Source organism: Myxocyprinus asiaticus, chromosome 28, assembly GCF_019703515.2.
Source record: "Myxocyprinus asiaticus isolate MX2 ecotype Aquarium Trade chromosome 28, UBuf_Myxa_2, whole genome shotgun sequence".
In the NCBI taxonomy this organism is placed as follows: Eukaryota; Metazoa; Chordata; class Actinopteri; order Cypriniformes; family Catostomidae; genus Myxocyprinus; species Myxocyprinus asiaticus.
The window spans coordinates 28871178-28892148 of record NC_059371.1 but is presented as its reverse complement, the minus strand read 5'-3'; the positions used below and the strand labels follow the sequence as shown (position 1 = coordinate 28892148).

At 36.6% G+C, this 20971-nt stretch overlaps 1 protein-coding gene across 5 annotated transcripts in view; it reads left to right on the top strand.

Annotated features, from left to right (window-relative positions):
- The window catches only part of LOC127419505 (calmodulin-binding transcription activator 1-like), a 647690-nt gene that overhangs the window by 48412 nt on the left and 578307 nt on the right, over nt 1-20971 (top strand). For all 5 annotated transcript variants that reach the window (XM_051660945.1, XM_051660946.1, XM_051660944.1 and 2 more), the window contains one exon: nt 4565-4668. In XM_051660945.1, coding sequence (XP_051516905.1) covers nt 4565-4668 — 104 coding nt within the window. The remainder of the gene's footprint in view (nt 1-4564; nt 4669-20971) is intronic.

Sequence of the window (20971 nt, the reverse complement as noted above, 5' to 3'; positions counted from 1 at the left end):
CTACTCTAGATGTAGAACATAGGCTAAATATAGAAAATTACTCAAAAGTTTATCATCGATATCAAAACTTTTTTTTTTCGATAAACATCAATATCGTTTTGTCACCCAGCAATATCATTAGCAGAGGTGGAAAGTAACGAATTACAACTACTCTCGTTACAGTACTTGAGTAAATTTGTCACATTTTTCAACTTTTTTTAAGTATAAATAAATAATAGTAATTTACTTTTACTTGAGTTGATTAAAAATGAAGTATTCAACTTTGCTACAATTCTTTTTCACCACAATTACAAAGTACAAAAAAATACATAATATTTCTGAATTTTTGGGAAGAAGAAAGTTATAAGAGCTAAATCTGTTTATAAACTAATACGTGCTGTGCGTGGCACGACGGAAGCCCGCAGAGCACAGCATCATGAGCACAGTAGCTCTCATAAAAAGCCGCCAGTGTCCTCTCTTCTCTAGCTTCTCCAAGTCTTTCTGCCCTGTCACTATACAAGAACTGTAATACCTTGATTTTCTGCATACTTCATTTTATTCTGGAAAGGAGCCGTTCACTCAGGTATGAGGGAACTGTCTGAACACGTTTAACCACTGATCAAACTTCACTTGTTTTTAAGGTAGGCAATGTTTTAACTGTGTCTAACATAAACACAATGTAGTTTGACAAATATGTGGGGATATCTTGTTTACTTGCTACTATATGTCTAAAACAAACTTTTTAAATACCTTCGAAAGATACAATGCCAATAGTGTTGGGGACTCAGAAAGCAAAAGTGCCTCAGAAATTGACAATAATATCCCAGAAATTCAAAATATGGGACAAAAAATGCCCACACAACCGTGTTTTATTAATAATATCTGATATAGTTACAAAACATACATTGCAATCTTCTTTTGACTTATCACTGAACATAATTTTTTTTCCCGCCGTCCAGTTCCTTGCACCATTGCGCACAGACGGGTCTGCTTCTATCAATCCGCATCAGTTCGGTATTGTACTCCTGCATTAAATTCCATAACCATTCGCCCCTCTTGTTCAAAATAAACTGTCCTAGCGGGTAACACTCTCGCTCACGGTGCTGTACTGTACTTACCTGCCCGTCTCACCTGCTAGAGGCCAAAAGTGCTCAAGGGATGGATGTTATATAAAGAAGTTATGAGAAATCACAAAACATAATGTAACCAAATGCTACCATTTAATTAATAATAATGTCTCAGTATGTTAAATAACCATAATGTTAATTAAAACGTTATTATTACAACTGTAATACAGTAATACATATACAGATCAGCCACTTTTAGTGTTTGTATCAGTCATATTTCTCACTAAACACTGTGTGAAATGTTTATTTTTGCCTTATTTTATTCAGTTGGCATGTAGGAGTTGATAACAGTTTGCTTAATAATCTCATTCAATATCTGGATAATTACTGCAATATCATAGAGGATACATTTCCTCCTCTCTGATATTGTATTATACTAGTTTTGTACTGTAACTTAATAGCCAAAATACTTGGACATACGTGAATGAGAATAAACCTGAAATAAGAATGTGTTTCAGTCACAATGCGCATTATGTCGTTTAGAGATGATTTAGAGACATTTAGAATGTTAAAAATGGCTATTTCTATTTAAATAAATGCTCAACAATCCTCTTGCAGCAATGCAGGTCTTTGGCATTTAGAAGCTGCTAGTTTAGGACCTGTGAGTATTCTGTTTCTCAAACTAGAGACTGTGATTAACTTGTCTTTTTGTTGTGCATCTGGGCCGTCCACTTCCCTCTCTATCCTGATTAGAGATTATTTTTTCAAAACAGTTATTTCAAACCTTAATTATATGGGCAATTAATGATTTTGACAGTATTATTGATCAATTTAATGCATCCTTAGTGAAAGCATAAGTTTCTTTCTAGAACAAAAATGTCTTTGTGAATGGAAATTTTCATAAAGTAACCTGTAACGTAATTACTTGAGTAGTTTTTCAGCAAACTTCTTACTCTTACTTGAGTCATAATATTACTTAGTACTTCTACTTGTACTCAAGTGAATTATTTCTTCAGTAGCTGTACTTTTACATAGTAAAAAAAATCAGTACTCTTTCCACCACTGATCATTAGGTATAATTTTGACAAAAAACGTTTAAGTCCACAAAAAACTGTACCCGTGCTGATTGACAGACGCTAAAATACGGGACAAATCTCTCTCTCTCTCTCTCTCTCACACACACATGCACACACACACACACACACACACACACACACATACACACACACACACAGACAGTGAGAGAGAAAGAGAGGAGGGGAAAGGTGGCATATATATGGAAAACATTAATAAAAGCACTAGGTTTAAATTGATGCAACCTCTGGTCGGCGTCTGTGATCCTAATGAGCTATGTAGCTACACTACCCAATGTTTGCATCAGTACAGTATTACAGTAGCTAGCTTTGTGTGTTAATTAATGTGACAAACCTTTAAGAATGTGTTCTTCCTAAAGTTTCTGCTCCTGAGGGCACAAGCAAATGTGAGCACAAATGGCACGGCGGGACTCTTTAATGTTTAATGGGACTTTTATCACATTTCGGGGTTTACGCGGAAATACACTACCGGTCAAAAGTTTTGAAACACTTATTCATTATTATATATTTTTTTCTTCACATTTTAGAATAATAGTAAAGTCATCAAAACTATGGAATAACGTAAATGGAAATATGGGAATTATGTTGTGACTAAACAAAATCCAAAATAAATCAAAACTGTGTTATATTTTAGCATCTTCAAAGTAGTCACCCTTTGCCTAGAATTTGCAGACATGTACTCTTGACATTTTCTCAACCAACTTCTTGAGGTATCACCCTGGGATGCTTTTTAAACAGTATTGAAGGAGTTCCCATCTATGTTGGGCACTTATTGGCTGCTTTTATTTATTATTTGGTCCAAGTCATCAATTAAAAAAATAATTAAATTTTAGATTTATAATGAAATAAATTAATATGGTGGCACAATTATATTTTTGTCTACAAAACCAATTTCAAACATTTAAGCATACGCCTTCAGATCAAAAGATTTTTAAGATCATGAGAAACATTTCAGTCAAGTGTTTCAAAACTTTTGACCAGTAGTGTACATAATTGAATTCTATGATAAGGGTCCAATCCATCATGACACACGGGAAAATGTGAAGCAGATGTAATAAAGCCATACAAATATAACACAAATTCTTCCTTTAAAATACTAATAGTTAAGGTTAAAATACTTTTTTTAAACATTCATGAGTCCTTTGTGTCGAGTCGAGTCAAGTCTAAAGTCATTTTAGGTCGAGTCTAAATTCTATTAAAATGCGACTTGAGTGCGACTCGAGTCCGAGTCTCTAACTCGAATCCTCATCTCTGGTGCTCAGTGCTTCACTGTTTTTTTAGCATCTTGTGCCAGAGTGCCTTGTTTGTAAGACACAATGTTAGGCGAAACACACAACTTTTAAAAACATCTGAAGACACCTGCGCTCTGTTCCATTCGTTGCATTGCGTCTATTTTTTAATTTTTTTTAATTTTTGTGTGTGCAAATGAGGCACTTTTACTAGGTCTTTTGATCTGTAATCTTGTTTTAAATTACAAAGTGCTTCTTTTACCCAAAATTTGCCATAAAATCATGAAAGCCAAAACTGCTTATAGTTAAACACATTGCCTGGATACAGGAAATAACTCCTACTCACAGGGAGAGCAACTGGTGTGTGGCTTATTTTTTAAACCACACTTCTGCCATCCTGCAAGAGTTTTATTGGAATGGGATGTGAATGTCATGTGGATACTAGTGACAGACGAATGTATGATCAGCAGTCGGTCATAACAAGGTGATTATGATTGGACTCAGTTCACAGTTGTAGACTTTCATTGTAATTTATAAATTTTTCCCTAGAACAATGAAGGTTAAATGGCTGTGATTTGACTGGCCTGCTAAGCCCTTAGGAAGGGGAAAGAGAGACAGGCAGGGTAAGAATAGAAGAAAGCCTGATATATAGCCCTACCTTAATTGCCCCTGAACAAATTGTATTCCCCTTTTCTTTTATACTCAACTGCCATTTGTGCTTTTTACTGTTCTTTCTAGTAGTCAGGATCAGTGTGACTGTGCGCTTTATTGGGTAGTTAAAGTCTTAATAAAGCTTACCATCAGTTCCTTTTAAGCCTTTGACTTCGACTTCCACTACTGAAACACCTGAAGTCTGATGATTCTCATCAAAAAATGTCACATTCATTCAGATTTCCATTCATTTAAAGCTGTTAACCTACCTTCTTTCTGCAGGTTGCTCAGTAGCCACACTTTGCTGGCAGAATAATTGGAGCCAGTTAATTTATGATCCTCTCTTTTTGCTGTGTATGAAGAATGTAGAAGAACTGCAGTGGATAATCATAATCTAATATTTAATTATATATTGTATTCATGCACTGAGGCCTATTTATTAGCTTGAATGTATCAATAAATCACAGCTATTTATTAATGACAGAAATGCTGTTGGCGCCTCTCATCTCTAAGGCCTTTTTTTGCACCATCTTTTTTTCTGCAGCTGAACATGGACATTTGAAAATATACCTGCCCAAAAAGCTGCTCGAATGTCTACCAAAATGCTCAACGTTGCCAAAAGAGAGACACAGGTGGAACACCAATGAGGTAAGGTCACTTCTCTTCGCCATCTGCTGCTGTCTTTTTTAACTCCTGCTGACTTTATAGAGATAAAACCTTGGTTATTTTAAGCAGTGAATCGGACACAATGTGTTAATAGAAACCTCTCTTGAGGATCTGCAGTCAGTTCAGATATAAACAGCAACTGCTTGATTGCCTTATTTTTGTGGCCGGAGGAAGTTGCTTTAGATCTACCACCCTATTTTCATTACTGTGCTTTGGAAGGTTTTTTACTGGCTGGACATAGAGTCTTTGGGGAAACAGCAGGTTCATAAAGCTTTTAGTATAGTCCAATGTCTGATTTTCGCATTTTTGCAAATATTAATTTGCAGTAGTTTATGATCTGCACATAAAACATTTATGTTTTGGCATTCAATAATTCAATTTATATTCTGTTGCATTTGTGGTGGCAAATTGCACTGCAGTTTGTAAGTTAAAACTTCACTGTATATCATGGTTGGCCATCTGTTCCAGCACCACTTTTATTCATAGTTGTTTAATTCCCAGGAAATAAAGACAGGATATGATTTTTAAAATGTGCTAACTTGTATGACAAGAGCGAAATCCCAGCGATTGAGATTTGGGTGCTCATTTGGAGCAGAACATGAAAAGGAAGTTCCTAAGACTCTCTTCATCTCAGGCTCCTTCATTTCCTCTGAGTCTGGCTCAATCTCTCTGTAGCTGTGGAGAGCTTAGTGCTGAAAACTGGTAGTATTTCTTGTAATATTTTCAAGACTCCTTTAATTTTTCCCATGGATCAAAGCACTGCGTGATCCTTTATTAAAAATTCAAAGGTAATTTTATAATGAAAAATTGTTTATGATAGAATCATGCAAGTTGTTGAGCTCTGTTCTGTTGTTTATTGGCTTTCAGTAGATGCTGGCATGCTATTTCATATCCCTCCGTGCCACCGCATAGAAGCTGTGGTATCTTACAAACCCATATACCTAATAATCTACATATGAAAATGTGTTTAAGTATGTTTATCAAAGCCTGAAGGTATTTCAGACAAAATGTATCAAACAAATCAGAAAAGATAACAACCCTCTTAGATTTTTGGTATTGAAAATAAAAATGTAAATGTAAAATGTTTTTATTTGTATGACTGTGGAAGGAAAAATCATAGACTGTTTGCTCCAGCTGTCCTTGACCTATAGGCCAGTCATTTTAAATTAGTTCATTTCTTTTCAGTCCAGCTACTTTATCAATTGAATGGAAATGAGACAGTGACTCGCTTGGTTTTTGCATTTTATTTGTTGTACGTGTTCAGTCTGTTGTGTGCCGTGGCCCCCTCCGTGCGGTGGCTGCAGGGAGATTAAAACTAAACATTGTTTCACTGCCGTAAACTGGAGGGATTTTAAATGACAGTTTCTCTGAGGAGATTTATAAACTCATAGCTCAGTGATGGCAATGCAGTTTTATTACAACTGATCCCAATGAAGCACACATGAGTTTTACACCTAAAATGACAAGCACCAATATCATCAGAGGAAAGAAAACAAAGGAACTCCATGTGCATGTCGAGTGTTTTTAAAAGGTTATTTCCTTATTTTTTACATTTATGACATCTTCTTGTGAAATATGGTTAAGAGGGGGATGAGAAGCGCTCTGGTGGTTTAGTGTGTCTACCTCGCTCTGTAATATCAGAACGCCTGCCGTAGCCACATACCTAACTCAGATGTCACCTTTACATCAATTTCAGTTCTGCCAAAAGTCCCCTGTGACAAATCATTGACGTGGCCCTCTTAACGGGATATTTATGAATTGAGTACACTGCTTTATTCCTTCGTGTATTCTTTATGGAGTGACATGTGCCTTTATTTGAAGGGAGAGCAGTGTGGATGTGAATGACAATGCCAAAATAGACATTGAATGCACCAGCCACTGAATGTTTGTGTCATGTCAGATTCAGCTCTTTATGTTTTCCCTCTGTGGTTCTGGTAACCAGCGACTCGTTTTGTTGAATAGTTTATTTTTGAAGTGCAAATATGGAATTGTGGGATATGATTGTTTGTTTGAGTTCATTTCCATGTAATATGTTGCACTGCTCAGAGAAGTTATAAATACAGATTTCTGAACTCTGTAACTAATGCACTTGTCATTCAAATTCTGCCAATTCACATCAGGCATTATGCATGTATGAGCATAATAGAGAATCCTGGTTGGGGACGAGAGGTTGAAATGAGAGAGCCAAAAACATTGTCTTACTAGATCAGTGGCTGCCTTCCTTCTGAAGCTGATGGTTTAATGTGTTCACCTGCAGTGTGCTTGCAGTCAAAATTATTTAATGTTTTTTAGGAACTGATTTGTGGAATGTCAGCACTCATTGTCAAATGATGACATCTATAGCCTAGTATGACATGTGAAGTAGGCTACCAGAAAGCTTTAGAGTAGATCGATTGCATAAACATGAAACAGTGACATTTCAGGAAGTGATTTTGTGCTGTCCTTTAAATTAAAGGGTTGGTTTACACATAAATAAAAAAATGTCTCCCTCCTCTCTTTATTTTACTCATCCCATTCCAAACCTGAATGATTTTCTCTTTTCTATGGAAGTATATTAATGACAAATGCCTTTGAAAAAAAAAATAAACACATTGCATAATCAGTGCTTTTATTTTGGGGGATGCATTTTCATATGTGAATGTTTTTATTAGTGGCCGACCAATATATCGCCGAGGCCGTTAAATCGCCGATATTCTGACTTTTTTAATTATCGCATCGGCCGATAAATTTTCCCGTTTGGCCGATTTGTTTCTTGAGGGTGCCGAAAATCACTTGCTTGCATGTGAAGCGACTGAGACATGTAAACTACAAGTCACGGTTCATTTTGTTGTTACGTGCCATCACGTTACTGCAATAATAGACCGGTGTGCAACACAGTCTCATTTAAATGGTTCGGCAGACATGTTTGAGCTCATAATGTTAAAGTGATCACTTGTTTCATTCTCCCTCTTTCTTCTCAACAGTTCCCTGTAACTTTTAATTGTCTTCTCTGATGATTAAAAGGCAAATATTAATTAAACTAATATCATATACCTTCTGCAAATATGCACATATCTCATTTAAACAGATGTAATAAAAAACTTCACAAAACTTGAGCAAATCCAGCATCCTGTGGAGCGCTCATTTATTTACCTCTAAAGCATGTATTCTATCAGCCTCTCCTTAGCAGTTCCCTGTCACTTTTAACTTTATTTTCTAATGATTAAAGGCGAATATCAATAAAACTTATATTATATAGATATCTTCTTTAAACAGATGTAATTCACGAACCTCATGAAAATCCAGCATTTTCTTCCCGTCGAACGCTTATCTAATATCTTACTCTGAAGCGCGTATTCTATCAGCCAGAATCAAAACTTTAGGATCAGGATCAAAAGTTCCTCTGATTCACAAATCATGATGGTCAGTCCGTGACAATCCAAGCAGGTGATCTAGGCCATAGCTGATCTAGAGTGCAACTTCAAAGTAAAAGCACTTAACGTGTGCAATAAGTCAATGTCTTATTCACTATGCACTGTTATGTACAATTGGTTTGTCTTATTCACTATGCACTGTTATGTACAATTGGTTTGATTCTGTATTTTTTGAGAAAATGTGATTGCTAACGTGGACATGCCATCCATGGTTGCTGGACTACTGTGTATAATCTTATTTCCTTCTTCCTAATATATTAACAATTTCTTCATGTGCAAATAAATGACTGAAATTTGATGAATTTGATTAACAAAATTTTGTCATTAAATATTCAATATTACATTTTCACCTTCCAAAGTTCAATCCGCCTTTAAATCATCTTTATTTTTCAACAGGTAATATTCAGTCCATTATATTTTGCTTAAAAAAATTGCCTCTAAAATTTCAGTGGTTTAAATTCAGCTGGAAATTCAACCTTGAACATCCTTGCATTAAAGGAAAAGCAGTAGAGTTCTGATGCACAATCTTCACTAACTGCTACTAGGCTCCACCACTACTTTGAGCAATTGGGTGTTGATGAAGATCAAGAGCAACTGTTTTTCCTGCAATGCCAGGATGTACAAGGTTGAATTTCCAACCCAATTCGAACCACTTAAAAAGTGAAATGCACCAAATATTACCCGTTTAATTCTAAAGATGAAAAAAAAAAAAAAAAAAAAAAAAAGAAATGGAATATTTTGGAACTGAACTTTGGAAGATGAATATTTATGATTTAATTTTTAATAATTACATTTATTGTGAAATGTTTTCAATGGAAATATTCACAGCTAAAATATACAACCATATAAAATTGCATTCCCAAAAAATGCAAGTACTGTAAATACAAAGTGTTTATTTTTCAATTAGTGCACTTCAGTGTGGTTTTATGTTTCAAGGACATTTGTCATTATTATACTTCCATACTTTTCCATGGAACACTAAAGGAGATGTTTGGCAGAATGTTAGGAATTTACCGCCTCAGTCACCATTCACTTTCTTTGTGTGGAAAAATGATGCAATACAAATAAATGGTGACTGAGGCGTTCAGTTTCTAACATTCTGCCTAACATCTCCTTTTCTGTCCCATGAAAGAAATAACTCATAGATGTTTGGAATGACATGAGGGTTAGAAAATTAGTGAATTTTCATTTTGGCTGAACCATCCCTTTTAAGACAACCACATGGATTCTCAAAGCAGAGGAAGAAGCTATTGCGATGCCGTCTCTAATGTAGCATGCTTCAGAATAGCCTGTGCAATGAATAAGGCAACCTTCTCCAAAAATCAAGGGCATTTGTATGTCATGTGTGCCAGGCAGATACTGTGGCTGGAATGAGTCACTGATGGCAGACTGAGAGGGATTAAGCAGTCTCATTGCTGCTGATTGTGTGACTCTTGCCGAAAGTGACACCTCCTGTATTTCCTCAAAATTCCTTTTTCTCTTGCCGCTTGATTTTTTTTTCTGTTTGTGTGAATTTTTTTCTTAACCATTAAGGGTTCAATTTTGTGTGTGATCTCGTTTTTCTGATGCTAGGCAGAATTTTGTGAAATCCTGCTGGAAATTTCTAAACTGGAAATGTATTTGTTTCTTATTCTTACCTTAGCCTACTTTCTTTGCATGGGCTATTTAATAGAAGTGAAGCATTTTCATACTTACACAGCAATTAACTGCATAATTACTACATAAAAGCTGGCTTATTTAAATAGTAAATTCATAATTTAAAAGTAAATTCATACATATGATATTTGTGATTAAAATAATTTCATTTTTGAATCGGACAGGCAAAATAAAGTGGCTGGAGTTGACAAATAAAAAAAAATGATGGTTGATTATAATGGGAGCGATCTAGATTTGTAGTCTAGTTACTACTTGCCACTCATGTCCTGCGTTTTTTTTAGCTTTCACTAAAAAAAATTTTTATTTTTTTTTTATTATTTCCCTCATGTAATGTGCTGTTTTCCATATTCATGGGCAGTCAGATTTGGAAGAAAGCATAACTTCCAATGCTGTCCAGACAGGTCAGGCTACTGGAGTACAGGCAGTGGCGGATTTAGGCATGGGCAACATCTTGCGGCGAGGAGTCAGATGCGCCCACGCAGAGGGGCACCCTGAACTCCACCAGCCATCTCATTTACAATCACAACACTCCCCCATATGTCAACCATACCATGAAAAAATAAAGTTTTAAGCAAATGCTCAAAAACTCTTTCAAGTGGGGCCTGGGTAGCTCAGCAAGTAAAGACGCTGACTACCACACCTGGAGTCGCAAGTTGGAATCCAGGGCGTGCTGAGTGACTCCAGTCAGGCTTCCTAAGCAACCAGTTGGCCCGGTTGCTAGGGAGGGTAGAGTGATGTTGGGTTAACCTCCTCGTGGTCGCTATAATGTGTTTCTCGCTCTCGGTGGGGTGCGTGGTGAGTTTTGCGTGGATGCCGCGGAGAATAGCGTGAAGCCTGTACACGCACTAGGTCTCTGCGGTAACGCGGTCAACAAGTCACGTGATAAGATGCATGGATTGACTGTCTCAGATGTGGAGGCAACTGAGATTCGTCCTCCGCCACCCGGATTGAGGCGAGTCACTACGCCACCATGAGGACCTAGAGCGCATTGGGAATTGGGCATTCCAAATTGGGGAGAAAATGGGAGAAAAGGGGAGAACCCTATATAAAAAAAATATATATATATATATATATTTTTTTAGGAAACTGCATTGTTTATCCACCTCTTATGAGGACTGCACCATTTCTAAAACAACATTTTTAACCAGCCATATTTCATGGTTGCAGAAGAGGGGTCAAAGGACTCTTTATTTTCACTTGATGTTAACAGTAATCATTTTCCAGAAAGATATGAAGACGTGTAAAGCATATATAGAGTCATTTTGTTATAACAATCACTTCTGTTTAATTTAAAAGAGCCACAATTATTAGGTTGCTACGTTTCAGTGCTGTATCATGTCTGTAATGTTTTAGAGGTTAAGTTTATATCACTCAAACAATATTAATTCAAATAAGTTGATACTTTCTGTACAAAGATAACCTTTGTCGATGTTAAGTATGATGAACAAATTGTCTCCCTTCTTTACTTCAAACACCCATAATAATGTGTTACGAACATGACCATTACAGACGTGACTGTTACGGACATGACTGTTACGGATGCTTCATATAAAATTATATGGATAATCAATGGGTAAATATCTAACCTCCGAGTTCCGATGCACATTTCTTTACATAATGTATTCTGAGTTCTTGTACTAATTTGAAGAGAGAGAGAGAGAGAGAGAGAGAGAGAGAGAGATGAATGAATAAATAGGCAAATTTAAGGGGGTGCTAAATTGCATGGCCGGTTTATTTACATCCTACCATAAAGGACTCTCTGTTTAATATAAAATGTATACTTGTTTACAGTTCAAGTGTGTGTATAAGGTTGCTTTTGTCAATTATTACTTAATAATTGCAAAATTATTTCTGAGGCATGTTCAGGTTTAACTAGTAAATTATAAATTCAAAATGAATATGAATACTTAGTATGAAATATGAACTGTATGCTGACCTTGTCATTGACACCTTGATGTTATTTCAGATCGTGTTGTTGCGTCTTTTTTCCTCTTCTTAGGATCCAAAGTGCCGAAAGTGACATCTTGCACTGCGAGGCATCATTAGACTTAACATGATATGGATAATTATGACACAAAATCATAATAGGCTAATGCTATCTTTTTGACACATGATTGCAACTTAAACTGAGATTAAATATAATAGTGTGATCATTTTGACACAAAAGCATAGATCGTGGTCATTTTTACAGACTCGCGATTTGTTTTGTAACATTTAACTCGTGTTGTTGTTTAGAACAAAGCAAGCAATGGCCTATAATATCATAATAGCAGGGAATATCACATTCTCTAAATTCAGTATTATCTACACACAGCTCTTAAAAAAAACCCTTCAATGATGGGTTACACACATGAGCGCGCTCCACTTGTGCTTGGCTTAAATTCAAAACAATTTGCGCCGTCTTCACTTTGACTATGTTCGCGTAATGTCATGTCCATAACGCAAGTTCATTTCCCTATTTAAACTGGAAGAAAACTTGTATAGAATAAAAAAAATTCTGATGTATAGACTTTATCTGAAGAGGTTTGTAATTATACATAGGCCTACAAATTCCAGTACTGAGTACTTTCTATGAGAAGTTCAAGTTCACGTTTTTACTGCAAATTTCACATCAGTAACGCTGGAATTGCCAAGAAATCAAATTGTTTAAAAATGACGCAGAAAGCAGAAGGAGGTGGTGTAAAAGAAGTGATACATACAAAGGCACTGCACAGCTTTAAAATTTTCAGAGTGAGAATTAATGAAATATGGGCCAAGGATTGACAATTCGTCTAATTGTAACAACCACAGCACCACAACAGAAAAAATGGCTTAACAAAAAAACGGCATAACAGAATTTGAGGCAAACATGAAAACTAATTAGAATAGGGATCTATGAGATCTGACAATGACTTCCATGAACAGAAATCAAAGAACATTAAGTTTAAGTCAGGTCCTGTACAAAAATTGTGAAAAGTTAGTATCTAAAGACTTTGGCTTTAGTGGCATAATGGTTAAATTGCTCCATGTGTGGGTAGTATCATTGTTATTTTCAATGAGCACAGTATAAAAAGGCTTTTGAGGCACCCCAAGATACCTTTGAAGATTCCTTTGAAAAATCCTCCTCAGGTCTCATCATGCTCTTGGGACATTAAATCTTGTCTTTTGGACATATCTTTTGACATGAAAATATTTTTTAAGGAAGGACAACCACAACGGAACCCACAATAACCTGTGATTTCCAAACAGGGTCAAACTCTGGGTATGGCTCAGAATGACTTCTCTCACAAAAGCCATGTTTAGAAGCACACTCTCCATTCTGCTTACCATTGTCCTTATCCTGGTGGAATGTCATGCATGTTTAGTTAGCTTGAAACTCAGGTTCAGGTTTATGTCAAACTTGTAAGATGTTCCCTCATAAAAAAAAAAAAATGGCTCTCCTGGGGTGTCTACCATGTTGAAAAATGTCAGGATTGCTATCAGAAGACCGGGAAGGTCTCCGGAAGGGACCCTCTGGGAGAGGGAGACTGGCAGGAAAGAGTAGCTAAGCTAGTGTGACACTCAGCCTATAATGAGTGGCAGGCACTAAAGACCTGTGAACCTTCTCTCAGCCCTGAAATGAAGCTGAACTGTGGAATGAGCAGCTCAGTCCCTCTAAGAACTTCTACACATTTAATGCCCTGTCATCAGGACTAATCCTTTCTGCCTGGCACTGCCATGGCATGACACCCATGTGTAATATGCCTCTGCTCCTGCTGGGGTGCCATCATGGACACACATGGCACTGGAGCAACTCAGGGGAGTCGTAGGCAGAGAGAACAGAATCTTCCGGTTACAGTCATGTCCGGTGGCAATGTCCAGGGAGAAGGTTCTGAATACACAGGATGTGGAGCGGCTGGGCAAAAGAGAGGTTTGGCTCATTGGGCCAGAAATTACAGTGTGTCCCCCACCAAATCAGAGACAATATGATACCACTTGTGAGAGTCACTGCACCTGCTGGAGAAACTCATTTACAGATTAAAAACTGTTTTTTTATTGCTATGCATCGAAAGCCTCCCCTGCACAAATGTCCTGAAAATTACAATAGAGAAGTAAAATTTGCACAAAATGCTTGTTAGACACACTAGTTTGAGCATTCCTCATTCCAAATAAGGAGTATTAGGTCTGATGTCTTCTAGATGTTGGCTTTCTAGAGCTGAAATGTTTGCCTTGTTTCTTTTTGTGTGTTTGAGAAGCTTGTTTTTAAATGAAATAAATTAATAATATTTGTATTATTTTTAAAAACTGTGTTATAAATAATAATTCTGTTATTATTTGGTGCCTCTAGTAGCGCAGAAATGACACTTCACATTTAAAGAAATGTAGGAAAAATTTGATGTCACTTTATAGAAGTCAGCCTCACACTTTGTTACCCCCTTTTTAATTAGTTTAGCTCCTCTGCCAGGGCCCAACAATAAAGCGAATGTCCTTCCTTTAATCTATGTCTCCCATCTGAATCTCTCCAGACCCCCCACTCGCCAGCCCTCCTGTGGAATCTGTGTCATATCTATTCAATAACTGTTTCAGGTCATGGCTTCAATTATATCCTCATCACTCTGCTGTACCTTTGAAAATATAATGACTGTTTTGTGTGTGCAGACTGCATATGAAGAAAGAGAAACCTCTATGTAACCTTTGTGTTGCTCATTTACTGTATATTATTGACTAATTTGAGGCACTTGTTGAGTAACTTGCAACATATGCTTGTAAATGAAAAGGCATGATTTGATATGAAAATTAGTACTTTGGCCTATGCCATGGATAAATAAACAAGCATAATTCTGAGCTGAAATTATTTTATTTGCCATTCAAATAACTAGTTAAGGTTGTGTAAATGCTTTTCAAGTAAAAAAATAAATAAATAAATATATATATATATATATATATATATATATATATATATATATATATATATATATATATATATATATATACAGATGCATCTCAATAAATTAGAATGTTGTGGAAAAGTTCATTTATTTCAGTAATTCAACTCAAATTGTGAAACTTGTGCATTAAATAAATTCAATGCACACAGACTGAAGTAGTTTAAGTCTTTAGTTCTTTTAATTGTGATGATTTTGGCTCACATGTAACAAAAACCCACCAATTCACTATCTCAAAAAATTAGAATATGGTGACATGCCAATCAGCTAATCAACTCAAAACACCTGCAAAGGTTTCCTGAGCCTTCAAAATGGTCTCTCAGTTTGGTTCACTAGGCTACACAATCATGGGGAAGACTGCTGATCTGACAGTTGTCCAGAAGACAATCATTGACACCCTTCACAAGGAGGGTAAGTCACAAACATTCATTGCCAAAGAAGCTGGCTGTTCACAGAGTGCTGTATCCAAGCATGTTAACAGAAAGTTGAGTGGAAGGAAAAAGTGTGGCAGAAAAAGATGCACAACCAACCGAGAGAATCGCAGCCTTATGAGGATTGTCAAGCAAAATCAATTCAAGAATTTGGGTGAACTTCACAAGGAATGGACTGAGGCTGGGGTCAAGGCATCAAGAGCCACCACACACAGACGTGTCAAGGAATTTGGCTACAGTTGTCGTATTCCTCTTGTTAAGCCACTCCTGAACCACAAACAACGTCAGAGGTGTCTTACCTGGGCTAAGGAGAAGAAGAACTGGACTGTTGCCCAGTGGTCCAAAGTCCTCTTTTCAGATGAGAGCAAGTTTTGTATTTCATTTGGAAACCAAGGTCCTAGAGTCTGGAGGAAGGGTGGAGAAGCTCATAGCCCAGTGTTAAGTTTCCACAGTCTGTGATGATTTGGGGTGCAATGTCATCTGCTGGTGTTGGTCCATTGTGTTTTTTGAAAACCAAAGTCACTGCACCCGTTTACCAAGAAATTTGGAGCACTTCATGCTTCCTTCTGCTGACCAGCTTTTTAAAGATGCTGATTTCATTTTCCAGCAGGATTTGGCACCTGCCCACACTGCCAAAAGCACCAAAAGTTGGTTAAATGACCATGGTGTTGGTGTGCTTGACTGGCCAGCAAACTCACCAGACCTGAACCCCATAGAGAATCTATGGGGTATTGTCAAGAGGAAAATGAGAAACAAGAGACCAAAAAATGCAGATGAGCTGAAGGCCACTGTCAAAGAAACCTGGGCTTCCATAGCACCTCAGCAGTGCCACAAACTGATCACCTCAATGCCACGCCGAATTGAGGCAGTAATTAAAGCAAAAGGAGCCCCTACCAAGTATTGAGTACATATACAGTAAATGAACATACTTTCCAGAAGGCCAACAATTCACTAAAAATGTTTTTTTTATTGGTCTTATGATGTATCTAATTTTTTGAGATAGTGAATTGGTGGGTTTTTGTTAAATGTGAGCCAAAATCATCACAATTAAAAGAACTAAAGACTTAAACTACTTCAGTCTGTGTGCATTGAATTTATTTAATACACGAGTTTCACAATTTGAGTTGAATTACTGAAATAAATGAACTTTTCCACAACATTCTAATTTATTGAGATGCATCTGTGTGATATATATATATATATATATATATATATATACACACACACACACTCACAGCTTTACTATCATTATATTCACACACACTCTGTAGTCTGCTGTTGTCTTTCTCTTTAAGTTAGCATTATATTAAAGCAAAGTTTGAACTAGTCTTGAATAGACTAAAGTCCACAATTAAATATCCAAATCAGCTAAATATCTAGTATTGACCAATGCTGCTAAAGAAAAAAAATACAGCATCTATAGCAGAGTTTAGCACTATCATAGAGTAACACATTTTTCAGTATCGTAGTGAGAGTGGTACTGCATTCTTTATGGAGCAGAAATGTTTACTTGCAGTGGCGTCAAATGCACACAGTTATTTATGCTCAGTCTACTTGTTTTTCTTTCAGAAAATAAATATTTTCTTTGTCTGTAGTGGTTGCTTCATGTTGCTCTTATTATGGACACCAAAGTGTCTGATCCCAGAAAAAAATCTAGCTTGGCAGAGATCTGTTCCAGCACTGGATGGCCAGCATGCTGATGTATTGGCCTTTCGGAGCCCAGACCGTTTGTTATTTAGACTGGTAAACTCCACTTCTCCACTTGCTTCTTTTTAGTTTCAATGCCTCTATTCCTGAGGGCCTTCCTATTTCTCTCACCCAGGACAGCCTGAGCTCATTAGAACATTCCCCTGGATTAAAGTCTTCCTACAACATTTAAGATGTTTGAACAGTTCCTGTCACAGAGACAGGAATTTAACTTTCAATAACCCGTTGGGCTGATTACAACAGTTTGCTGATTTTGGAAGCCTTCTGCACTTTATATTCATATTAGTTGTTACTGTTTGATAAATCTTGCCTAAACGAACTTTCAGTCTACCTGTGATTGAATGTTTACCTTCTTTTGATGTTGTAAATGGAAAGTTCCTCTCAACTGCAACTAATTAAAATTACCCATATGAATTGCAAGTGTTTACCGAGAAGTTCATTAGCCTCTCTGGGGCAATCAGTGGAAATTAAAGGTCATGTTTGCTTGTTTGTTTTCAGTGAGAGAAATACTTTAACATTTTTACGAACAGGTGTCTAATGCATGACTAGAATTTAAAATTCAGTGCTCAGGGGCTTCTCAGGTTGAGCTGCTGAGCTCTCAAATGTTGGATTTGAGATTGAGGTTCAAATGCCACCTCCATCTTCTGGGGATCTCTATTTGCATAAGCTGCCTTTCTTTTGAACACCAAAATTTCCTGTTATTTGTTTATTGATATGAATAAGTATTAGTTTATTTCCTGTTTAATATTTTATAACGTAAAAATTGCTGCCTGTATCTCATATGGAACAATATGTTTTTGAAAAATACTTTCTCTTGAATGTGTTTGTTAATGTCTTATCCTGCATAATGACAGTAATGGGTGTATGGTTTTGGTGGTGTGAAGAAATTATGACTCAAACAAGGCTAATCAGGTTTGTAAGTCTAAGATTGTTTTTGATAAGAAAAATCTCTATAACACTTCTTATAAAATGGATGGATTTGGCTCTGGAATCTGATTGGATAATATACAGTATGTTTAAAGCCATTGTAAAATAGCCAATAAATGCACACCTGTGACCCACAATTGAATTCTGTCCACTTTTTTCTTGAACGTGGAGGTGTTGCACAATTCACAACGGAAGCCTGTTTCACTTTATGGTCTCCAGTGTTTTCACTCGCATTGGCGTATAATAATGTGAGGTTTAGAGTATTACATTTGTAAAAAATTGCACAACAAAAAGCATGTGACTCCATATTGCCAATACTTTACTTTAGAGAGTCGCAATGACTGTTGGATGGACCCACATGTGGAGGCGAGGGCATGGTCTGGAAAGAGAGTAAGCGGTAAGGGTTCTCACCTGAGATGAATTGCTGGTAATTGCTTGTTTCTGTGTTCACAGTGAGAGATGGGGGAAATAAAAGGGCCAGTCCTCAGAGTGTGTGGGAGAGAGAGCCCAGCTGACAAGCTGTTTTTGTATGTGTGTGTGTGTGTGTGTGAGTGCGCGTGCGCGCGTGCTGATGCCGTTTTGAGAATTTGAGTTTATGAAGCTTTAGCGTTACGCATTGAAGCGAATGCGTTATTTTGTAAATAAAAGTGACATTTCTGAGTTGGAATCGCTGCTTCCTCATTTCTTTGAACTTGTTAGCAATTCTTTGCAACCAGGTTAGTTGTGTTAATATCATAAGCTAATTTAAGTTATGACAGCCAACAACTGGACAAGTTGAGCTTGAACTCTTGTTTACTTAATTTAACACTTAAAATGGTGGTTGTTCTCTGTCTGGTATGCTTGTATTGGTTGTCTTTACATTCCTTCTAATGCAGACCAGGACCAGAACAGCGATAATTAGAATCATCTTGGTGGCTCCCTGGGTCAGGAAAAATGGCTTTTAATTTGTCAAGGATTATCTTTGATTGTTATGTTGCTAAGTGACCATAAACAGCCTACACTGAAAAAAAAAAAAAAAAAAAAAAAACAACCTATAGATTTTACCCCCCAAAAATTGGCCATGAACTTTCTTTGAGTACATTTTCTCAATTTTAGCATGCAGTATATAGGTTAAGAATGTCAGGTAACATCTAGCTAATATAACGTAGATAGTTGGAGTAATTTACCTTTGTAAAATAGGCAAAATGTACGTATTTTTTAAAATTTACTTATAAATTTACTTAAAATGTATTGGTTGTTCTGCTTTCATGCTGCGGCCGGCGGACGCTCTGCACGGTTTAATCCCAATGGCTAGTCCATCCTTGCATCCCAGTCCAACAGTGGCAGAACAATGATTCCTTCATTGTTGATATGAAACACATACTATACCTGAGCCTCAGTGAGATGCTGGCAACTTTCTGTGATTTTTTAACAGCAGGACCAACATGAGTAGAATACATGGAAAAACAGAAATATTTTCAGATTCAGAAATCCATAACATGATAAACATGCATTAAAATAGCCATGTCCTTAGTATCTAAACAGAAATGCGCTTGTCTACTTACCTGCAACACAAAAGCATCTTGTCTAAATATTTCTCGCTTCGCTCGATTTGAATTCCAAAAGGCGGCAAAACCTGCAGCGTCAGAAATACTCCAATTCAAAATGTGCACTGCATGATGACGTAAAGCCTGGTCACAACTTAATTACAAAACAACAAATTTAATGTTACTTTATCACATTATCTTATGATAATCCCACGATAAATAATTTCATTCAGCCCATTGTAAAATGTTCCTGAGTTGGCAGCTGGACCATATGTGAACTTGTTAAGCTTTGGCACTTGGATAAAACCGATATAAAACTTGCATAAAATGTCCTTTTGTTTTTTCAAGTATAATATCAAAAACACAAAAGAAAAAAAAAAAAGAAAAAAACAAACAAACAAACAAACAAAAATATCTTACTTTAAATTCTGTGTCCAAATGACATTTGTTGATTCTGCTGGATGTCCGCTATTTCTGTCACTGGCTGCGTCTCTCATCGTGGAATATGCATGTGCGCATGCCTACCAGAATGAAATTTATTTTAATATATTTTATTTTTGGCTTTTGTATGTGGTAGTTTTTAATTAAATTAATATAGGACATGTTGTGTAATTTTATCAAAGGCTTCTAATTAATGAAATATTTTATTGTTAATTATTGAGTAAATCTGCCTAAAATTAGTATCTTAAAATTAGTATCTTTTTTCCTTGGGTAAATTTTAACCCCACCCCCCCAATCCACCCTCCCCCCCAAACACACACATACATTTTTTTTTCCCAAGTGTACAATTAGTCTAAATAATATTACTTGGTGGAAGAGTTGTTTATTTTGTTTATTACTATGTTGATATATTTATTGAACATTGGTGTCTTTTTTGTCATGTAACTCTTTACGCAGCTTTACAAAAGCAATACTCCTCTTGTCATGCCCAACAACATGCCTTTGATAAATATTACTGTAACACATGGTCTTTTGTGACTTTTTTGTGTTAACATCTCATGTTTCTACATTTAGGCTTGTTGGTTGTAACATTTAGAAAAATCACCAGAGCGCATTTATAATTAAAATGGATTTTCCGATTGCCAAGTGTTCCTGGTATTGCTGTAATCGTGGTGGTGTGCAGTATGGGAGTCAGTCGTGTAGCTTTGGGCAAGCTGCCTTTTTCTGTAATGAGAACCTACCTGTGGGTCATTCTGGGGTTCTGAATGCTACAAGGCCTTTCAGTTTTCTTCTGGCTCTAAGGCAGGGGTCTCCAGTACACTGATGATGGGGTGCCTGTTCAAAATTGCCTGACCTCTATTGTTGCACAAACAGGTCACTTCACCTCCTATAGGAACTTCTAAATTGAACCCAGCTTGTGCTTTTGTTTTTATTGCACACCAGCCCACCTCCTTTCCTCTCATCTCCTAATTTTCTCCCCTCTCTCTCATGTGTTAAGTCAGATGCAAAGTTATTCAGGGGTGGAGAAATATATTTCTACCTTTAGTTTTGAACTGCTGCACAAGGCTTTTGGATTGTGAAAGACTATTTTATTTTATTTTATTTTATTTTTTTACCAGATAAAAGGAACAAGAATGCTGTTTTATAGCACTTATGTGCATGCTTGTCTCAGTGCATTGTTTTGAGGATAATATTTACAAGACTTTGAAAGTAAAGGCCATTGTGTTCTCAGCTCTCTTGATCAAATGGCAGGGAAACCGAGGTACACACACTGAAGCCTG